At 51.5% G+C, this 8,388-nt stretch overlaps 1 protein-coding gene across 1 annotated transcript in view; it reads left to right on the top strand.

The window, feature by feature from the left end:
* Positions 1–6,105, top strand: part of HMGCS2 (3-hydroxy-3-methylglutaryl-CoA synthase 2) — a 15,574-nt gene extending 9,469 nt beyond the window's left edge. Inside the window, exons 5-9 of the mRNA XM_023761239.1 lie at positions 300–470; positions 1,708–1,814; positions 2,380–2,505; positions 3,201–3,312; positions 5,452–6,105. Coding sequence (XP_023617007.1) covers positions 300–470; positions 1,708–1,814; positions 2,380–2,505; positions 3,201–3,307 — 511 coding nt within the window. The 3' untranslated portion in view covers positions 3,308–3,312; positions 5,452–6,105. The remainder of the gene's footprint in view (positions 1–299; positions 471–1,707; positions 1,815–2,379; positions 2,506–3,200; positions 3,313–5,451) is intronic.
* Positions 6,106–8,388: the final 2,283 nt, after the last annotated feature.

Here is an 8,388-nt window from a genome sequence, read left to right as displayed (position 1 = left end):
CCTGGGGCAGGGAGGGGAAGGAGGGGGTGGGTTGGAGGCGGGATCATGGGGGAAAGGGGACATATGTAACACTTTCAACAATAAAGAATTATTTGAAAAAACAAACAAAACCAAAAAACATGTGCCCCGGAGTCTTCCCTCCAGAGCAGCAGTCACCAACCGATGGTCCATGGACCACTGGTGGTCCATGAGGTCCGAAAGGTTGGTGACCGCTGCTCCAGAGCATTACTTCCCCTCCAGAGCTGCCTCCCTCCCCTCCTGGGGCTCTCACCTGGCCTGTTCCTCTGGCTGCCTCACAGGGGGCTAAAGCTGGAAGACACCTACACCAACAAGGACATGGACAAAGCTCTCCTGAAGGCCTCTCTGGACATGTTCAACAAGAAAACCAAGGCCTCTCTTTACCTCTCCACGCACAATGGGAACACGTACACCTCCTCCCTGTATGGGTGCCTGGCCTCACTTCTGTCCCAGTGAGTATGGCGTCCGGCCCACCTCCCAACCCACCCATGGCCTCAGGGGTCAACCAAGCCTGGGTCCTCTTGTGGTTCAGAATTTTTTTTTAAGAAGGAAGGAAGAGAGGAAGGCAGGGAGGGAGGAAGGGATGGAGGGAGGTGAAAGAACCTTATTCTAATGGTGTGTATAGGAGGTTTACAATCAGTATTAAACAGTCATCTCCAAAGTGAAGTTCATGTATTATGTCAGGGGATGTGCAAGAGCTACTCTATGCAGCAAGAAAACAGAGGAACTTTTATGCATATTTTTATCTCATCCACTTAAAATCTCTATACTTAGTAAAGATTCCTGGTTAAGAGAGTCTAGTTTTAGAGTCCACAACTTTACCACTTTTTAACTTTGACCTTGAGAAAAGACTTAACCTCTATGAGCCTCCCTTTCCCCATCTATAAAATATGTGCAACAACGTTATGTACCTTGTTGGGTTTTGATGAGTGTTAAATGCCTAAAGCAATTAGAACTGTAATAACACTCAGCAGATGCTCAAATGTTGTTATTTCTATTGACATTCTATGTTGTGAGGTTTAGAAGGAAATACATGTACTATCTATAGTACATGCATATAATCTAGGAGATGCATATATATAAACTTGGCGAAATTGCCCAGGTGGTGTGGCTCAGTGGTTGAGTATCAACCCATGAACCAAGAGATCACTTGGTTCGATCCCTAGCAGGGGGCATGCAGGAAGCAGCTGATCGATGATGTTTCTCTCTCATCGATGTTCATCTCTCTATCCCTCTCCCTTCCTCTCTCCCTAAAAACCAAGAAAAACATATTTTAAAATAAATAAATAAACAAACTTGGTGAAATTATTGCTAATGGGGGGACGAGAGCACTACCAGTCAGTGTAGAAGCCTGCAGGTGAGTCCAGTGGTCTGGTCTCCATTCGGAGATGCCTTCAGAGTTCACCGAACTCACCTTGTCTTCAGGGGTGGGGAGAAGCTCCTTTACACCCCGAAATTCCTTTTCGCTCCCTGTGCCTTCTGCACCTTGGATTTTAGCTGCTTCCTTCTCGGCATATTTTCTCCTTCCGGGCCTATCCCCAGAGTCCAAAGCCCCTCTTTGTGTGAGTGCTGGGAGCCCATTTCCAGTGGCAAGAGGTGAACTAGATTGAGTCGATAGGGTGGTTGTGTGTGAGGAGCACAGGATACAATGCCGGTGCGCTTTCTGGGTTTTGATTTCCTCCCCTGCAGTCACTCTGCCCAAGAGCTGGCCGGCTCCAGGATCGGCGCCTTCTCCTACGGCTCAGGCCTGGCAGCAAGTTTCTTCTCATTTCGCGCGTCCCAGGATGCTTCTCCGGGTGAGTCCGTCTTTCTACCAGGTGCTTCTTACCCGAAGAAACAATGTTCTGCCTCACCGCCAGGGAGGCTCCCGCCCTCACCGAATAATGTGATTAAGAACAAGGGAAACCCCTAAAGGGATTGAAGCCATGGGGCAGGTTTGTCTGATTTGCGTATTTGAAGCGCTGCCCTGGCACCAAGGTAGATTTGGGGAACCCAGTCAAGCTGGTCCAGCAAATAGTGCAGGTGAGAGTAAGGGTGGCTTGGTTGCAGCTGGTTCAAGAGACGTGGGCGGATTTGAGGTACCCAGTAAGCAGCTGATGATTGCTTTCTGACGAATGCAGTGAAAGTCGCGCATCTAAACGCGGCGTGAGATGTACCTTGACTAGATGAGTGTGTCTGCCCCTGTGTTTTGCCAGCATCGTGTTTGCTGGCCTTCATCATTTCCTGGCTTCCAAGCCACACACAGGGCACTGTCCCCCCAGGTTGGAGCTCCCACACACCCTTGCTCTCTACTGGGCTGGTGGCTGGTAGCAGTGACAATGACAATGAAGCCGGTTTATCCATCTTGCTTTTGCTTCCCAGGCTCCCCCCTGGCAAACCTGGTTTCTAGTCTGTCCAACCTGCCAAAACGCCTGGACTCCCGGAAGCGCATGTCTCCTGAGGAGTTCACAGAAATAATGGACCAAAGAGAACAATTCTTCCACAAGGGTAAGGAAAGGGCAGGAAGATGAAGAGCTTCGGAAAACTGTATTTTCTGAAGCAAATCTTGAGATACATGGTTTTTACCGTGGTCTGAAAAGGGGATAGAACCTATGGAATTTGGAATGTTCCAGAAAACCTAGGTGGAGCAGCCATCAATCTTATCTGGAACAGGGGACATGATAGAGCAAAGAAAAAAAACAAAACAGTAAAAATAAAAATAGGACCTCTGAGATGAACATCCATGGACAAAACACTGAAATACTATAATAAACCAGGGCCAGAGGGCTTAGGGCGCAGAAGGAAGTGTCTGATAGGAAACGGGAAGCTCTGAGGTACACCTCAAGCTCAGTCCCATTGACCCAAAAAGCACATGGTGACTGTGTCAGTGGAGGAAGGCCATGTTTACTGAAGGAGAATGTCAAACTCCTGTAATAAAATGCCTAATAGCCCAGCCTATGGACTAGACCAGTGATGGCGAACCTATGACACGCGTGTTGGAGGTGACACGCGAACTCATTTTTTGGTTGATTTTTCTTTGTTAAATGGCATTTAAATATATAAAATAAATATCAAATAAGTCTTTGTTTTACTATGCAGCCAGAAGAGCGTCCCACGGAGCTGTAGGCGTCCCTGTTACTATTTTCTCTTCCCCAATCGCATAGAGCTCGTCTTGAGTCTTGCCTCCTCTCCTTATCCCCCAGTGAATTTCTCACCCCCTGCTGACACCACCAGCCTTTTCCCAGGCACCTGGTACCTGGAGAGAGTGGATGAGCTGCATCGCCGAAAGTACGCCCGGTGTCCGGTCTGAAGGTGGTGAGTGGAATGTTGCAGGGTTGGCGGCAGGAACGTTTTCCTCCGCGAAACAGATGCAGTTCTGATGGTGTAACTAGGCCCAGGAGGGTTTGTAGCTCCCAACATGGTCAGAGGTGGGGAGTTTGTAGCATGAAGACCAAGAAAAACACTAGGACTCTTTGCCCTGGAAAGCCCAGAGCAGGGGGGAGAGGCGTGTTTTTAAATCTCAATGTGAAAAAGAGAGTCAACGTGTTTATCTGATCTGCATATGCCAGGAAGCTCCCTAGAAGCTCGATAAAACAAAGTTAGCACCTTACGGGGAAGCAGGCTGTGGCCTTGAACCTATGGGATTCATTAATCCAAAGGGGCGAGATCAGCCCTAGCTGGTTTGGCTCAGTGGATAGAGCATCAGCCTGCGGACTGAGGGGTCCCAGGTTCAATTCCAGTCAAGGGCACATGCCCGAGTTTTGGGCTTAATCTCCAGTAGGGGGCGTGCAGGAGGTAGCCAATCAATGATTCTCTCTCATCATTGATGTTTCTATCTCTCTCTCCCTCTCCCTTCCTCGCTGAAATCAGTAAAAATATATTTTTAAAAAACCACAAAGGGGCGAGATCAGTCAGGAAAATGAATAGCTTCAGAAAAGACACACAGCAGTGTGGTATGGACAGATTCATAAGAGCAGGATCTTAAGGAGAGAAGAGTTTAATGGGAGTGGAATGGGGCCAGAAGAGGTGGAATGTTGTTGTTAATCCTGACCCGCAAATATTTTTCCATTGACTTTTTGAGAGAGTGGAAGGAAGGGGGAGAAAGAGAGAGAGAGAGAGAAACATCAATGTGAGAGAGACACATCAATTGGTTGCCTCCCGTCCACACCCCAACCAGGGCCGGGATCAAGCTTGCAACAGAGGTACGTGCCCTCGACTGGAATCGAACCTGAGACCCTTCAGTCCGAGGGCCGGTGCTCTATCCACTGAGCCAAACCAGCTAGGGCTTTTAAGCTACTTTTTAAAAGAAAAATCAAATATTCGGAATCTTAGAGTTCATGGACCCAGATATCTGCCTTCAGTTTATCTGCCTTCCAAGTTGGTAAGATACGCAGAGGAGTGAGGAGCAATTTCTCTTATAGCCCATACACCTCAATAAACACGGTCTCACGCCCAAATACTTCCTCTATATTTGTCTGGGGCTTTTATTTATTTATTTATTATTGTTTCCTTCCTTTGGGAGACGAAGGGGGAAGAATGAAAAGGTTTGCCAAGGGCAGGGTGTGGAATAGGAGACAGGAGGGAAAAGTCCAGGGATAAAGGAGATTCTGAGATAAAGCAGAAAACTGCAGGCTGAGGGGGGCCCCAGCTCACTCCCAGCCCTGCCAGCTGCTCGGTGGGGGGTCAGGGGCCAGGCGAGGAGGGTGGGGCTGCAGGCTGTGGTGAGAAGGCAGGCTCAGGGGGCAGCTTCACCAGATGCTGACACTGCCAGGGAGCTCAGATGTTTGTTTGTTTGTTTGAAATATGGTTCTTACGGGAAAGTCAGTGGCAAAGAGGGGGCTGTTAAGTATGCCAAGCTGGTTCAGTCATGAGGGGGGGGGAAGAGAGAGGGGCAGGGGAAGGAGAGAGGGCAGGAGGGAAAAAGAGAGACACTTGGGTTTTTCAAGGTGTGTGGCGGAGGGAGAATGACATTTGGGATTTTGAAGGGAGAATTTCAGGGTCCAGCCCCCTCCCTCTCGGGGTGGACCAGCTTCCCTCCGGGCTGAGGCCGCGCTGTGCCTGTGAGAGAAAGCTGGGCCTGCTCATGCCCATCACTCACCCGGGAAGGAACCCACACTGACGAGCTCAGAGCTGAAATAGGACTTTGAGTCAGGGCAGTGCTCGGCAAGCTCTTTGGGCCTCTGCGCGGCCCTGCCCAGCCTGCTGGCCTCTCAGACAGACCGTGTCAAGGGGGCTCTGCCAGCCCTGGCTCCCGGCACCGGTCCCTCGGGCGGGCAGCAGGGCTTGGAGCTGGGAGGGGAGACCGTGGAGCACCCCAGCCAGCCCTGAGGATGCAGTTAGGAGAGAGAGCCCCTGTGCACAGCCCTGCCTCGGGCAAGAAGCATGGACTGAGGGCGGGTGCCCTGGATGAGACTCAATATTCAATGGCCTTGTTTTGCTTCTTAAATCCCACAGCTCCACGGAGCGGCCCTGGGAAAAGTATGCTAGCACAGCTTTTGCCCACGAATCATATACAAACAAACCACCACCCACCCACTCTTAGCTGGTAAACAGAATGGATTGGACACGCTGTCCCCGTCAGCCCGGGCCCTGTGGAGTGACAGCCCCCCTCCGGGGCCCGCATGCCTTCTCCTGCTGCATCACTGCCAGGCGCCGTGCGCTGTGGGCCAGGGCCCTTCGTGGAGATGGAGGGAGGCCTAGCCCGGACCTCCCGCAGCGTGGCAGATCCTTGTCTCCAGATCCCGACGACTCGTCTATCGTTTGTTATAGCTGTTTGTATTGTTATTATTATTACGTTCCTGTGCTGTTATATCTTTATTCTTTCTTTGGGTTTTCTGTGAATTTCTCAATTTTATACCTGGTACTCAGCTGATATAGCGCCATTAAAAAGATAGAGACATGGGCGGGGGGAAGGGAGAGGGGGAAGGGGACGATGGTGTGGTGCTGGACAATAGCTAGACTGGGGGGTGATGACTTTGTGGTGTATACAGTTGTCGAATTCCAATGCTGTACACCTGAAATGTATATAATCACTTAACAAAAGTTAAAGGCAAGAGAGGCAACCAGGCCCCAGAAGTCACAAACAAGAAAATAAAATTAAATATTCATGCCCTGGCTCAGTGGTTGGAGCGCCGGCCCGTGCACTGAAAGGTCACTGGTTCAACTCCCAGTCAAGGCCGAGTACCTGGGTTGCAGGTTGGATCCCCAGCTCAGTCCCGTGGGTGCAGGAGGCAACCAATCGATTCTCTTACACTGATGCTTCTCTCTCTCTCTCTCTCTCTCTCTCTCTCTCTCTCTCTCTCTCTCCTCTCTCTCTCTCTTTTCTTGCCTTCTCCCTCCCCTTCCACTCTCTATCTAAAAATCCATGGGAAAACTAGCCTTGGGTGAGGATTAACAACAACATTAAATTAAATTAAATACTCAACACAGAAAAGGAGGGAAGGGTTCTTCTGTTTCCTGGAGAGAAGCCTGCTGAGCCTCCAGGCTCCTGCCCTGCCCTGGCACCTGCCCCCAGCAGTGAGTTGCTGAGCATGGTCTCCCCTCCTTTCTTTTCTCTGGGAGGTACAGGGAGACCAGGGTGGTGCAGCACACAGGGTGGCCCAGTTTCCCTCCCTGACCCAGGACAGCCGCCCAGGAGAGCCAGCAGACAGGGGCCAGACAGGACTGCGAGAGCTTGCGGATCAAAGCTCCCCGCCTGGCCAGTGGCATCTGAACAAATAAACCTGGGAGGGGTGTAATAGGTTACGTCTTGGCTCCTCCAGCCAAAAAAACATGAAAGAAACCTAGAAGGAACCTTTCCCCCCAGAGGACTTTTTTTCCCTCTTGGGGGAGGGCCCCCCTTTTCCCAGGAACCTCTTATAAAATACCAAAGGATCAGGGAGGTGGGGGCTGACCTGAGGCCGGGACCGGGTGGGGGGGGGGGGGTGGACACCACGTTGCCGCCATTCATTTCCTTTTAGCCAGTTGCTTCAGCCACCCCAACGAGAGAGTTTCCTCCATGGGTGGGGAGCAGGCTGGGGGGTGGGGGTTGCTAGGGACAATGGGGCACTAGGCCCGTGGGAAGAGGTTGGGTCCGCCTGCCCGCCCACTTTGCTCTCTGCCCAAGGCTGTTCATTTCCCAACAGGCACCAGAAAATCCGAGATAAACCCCAATTTGAGCCGCTAATCCAGCATCAGCTGACTCCCTCCCAGGTGCTCAACTCCAGCTCTATTTCACCAGCTGTGGCTGCCCCTTAGCCGATCCCTCTGCTGACCCCCTGCTCCCACTCCCTCAGCAAGCTGGTTGGGGGCCCTCAGTCTGGTTGGCATCCCTGGCAGACAATAGATGCCTTTCCTGAGATCTCCCAAGTAGCGTCTTCTGTGCAAGAGGCTCTGTGTAAGACTGAGACCTGCTGTCAACTCAAAGGCACAGGAATAAAAAAATTTAAAAAAAACAAAACCAAGGTTCACCACCTGCCTCAGGTACTCCCATGAGCTCTGTGCGCAAAGTCAGAGCTGCTCAGTCAGGCCTGCTGTTCCGGTCCAGGCCCAGCCCCTCCAGCGAGGCGAGGACAGACCAGCTCTGAGCTCCCTGCAGATGCCAGCACAGCGGTCAGCTGGTGGCAGTCCTGCCAACCTTTAGCTCAACCACAGAGGAGGCCCAAGTGGTGGGTTCGCTCCTGTCCGTGCCAATCAGATGCCCTGTGCCAGGCTTTAACCCCAGGCAGCAGTCTCAAAACCGGAAGCAACCGGGCACAGGCTAGAGACGCAGCATCCCCTACTAACGGGAAAACCCTCACAAGCTGAAAAACGTGGGATCAGGGAGTGAGTGCCGTTGTCATGTTTCATAAAAATCATCTTTGTTAAAAAATCAATATACTATCCAACCCATACTGAGCTGGCTTTGTAAACTCGCCTAATATTCTCATGCCTCGTCTCACACTTTCTGCCCCTAACAAACCTCCCAACACCTGAGAGAAGCCATCCCCAGCGGAGTTGCTCCTCCCCGGCCTCCACAGAATTCATGGCTCCTGCTGCGGCACTTCCTGCACTTCTCCCCGTGGCCTGTGCGTGCTGCCCTCCCACCAGATGGAGATTTGGTGGGAAAAGTCTGGGTTTTACTGCTCCTCCTAGGCAAGTCACCTAGCCCAAGGCCAGGCACATAGCGCTGCATATATTTATTAATATGCATGTACAGTTCCAGATGGAGGGGATCTGAAATGCCAAGCTTTGTTCCTGTAAAAAAGCCTCTGAATAACCTGACACAGGAGTGTCCACACCCAGGCATGCAGTTTGCCTATCCAGGTCCCCCTCCCTGCGCCCTAGGCTCCTGCAGCCAGAGCCACCCCCCTGGCTGCCAGTGGGCACCCTCTAGGGGCACTTGTGGGTAATGACAACACAAAGACAAGAAGA

Source organism: Myotis lucifugus, unplaced genomic scaffold (genome assembly GCF_000147115.1).
Source record: "Myotis lucifugus unplaced genomic scaffold, Myoluc2.0 scaffold_203, whole genome shotgun sequence".
Classification (NCBI taxonomy): domain Eukaryota; kingdom Metazoa; phylum Chordata; class Mammalia; order Chiroptera; family Vespertilionidae; genus Myotis; species Myotis lucifugus.
Note: the sequence above shows the minus strand (reverse complement) of the source record. Positions and strands in the feature narration are given on the sequence as shown.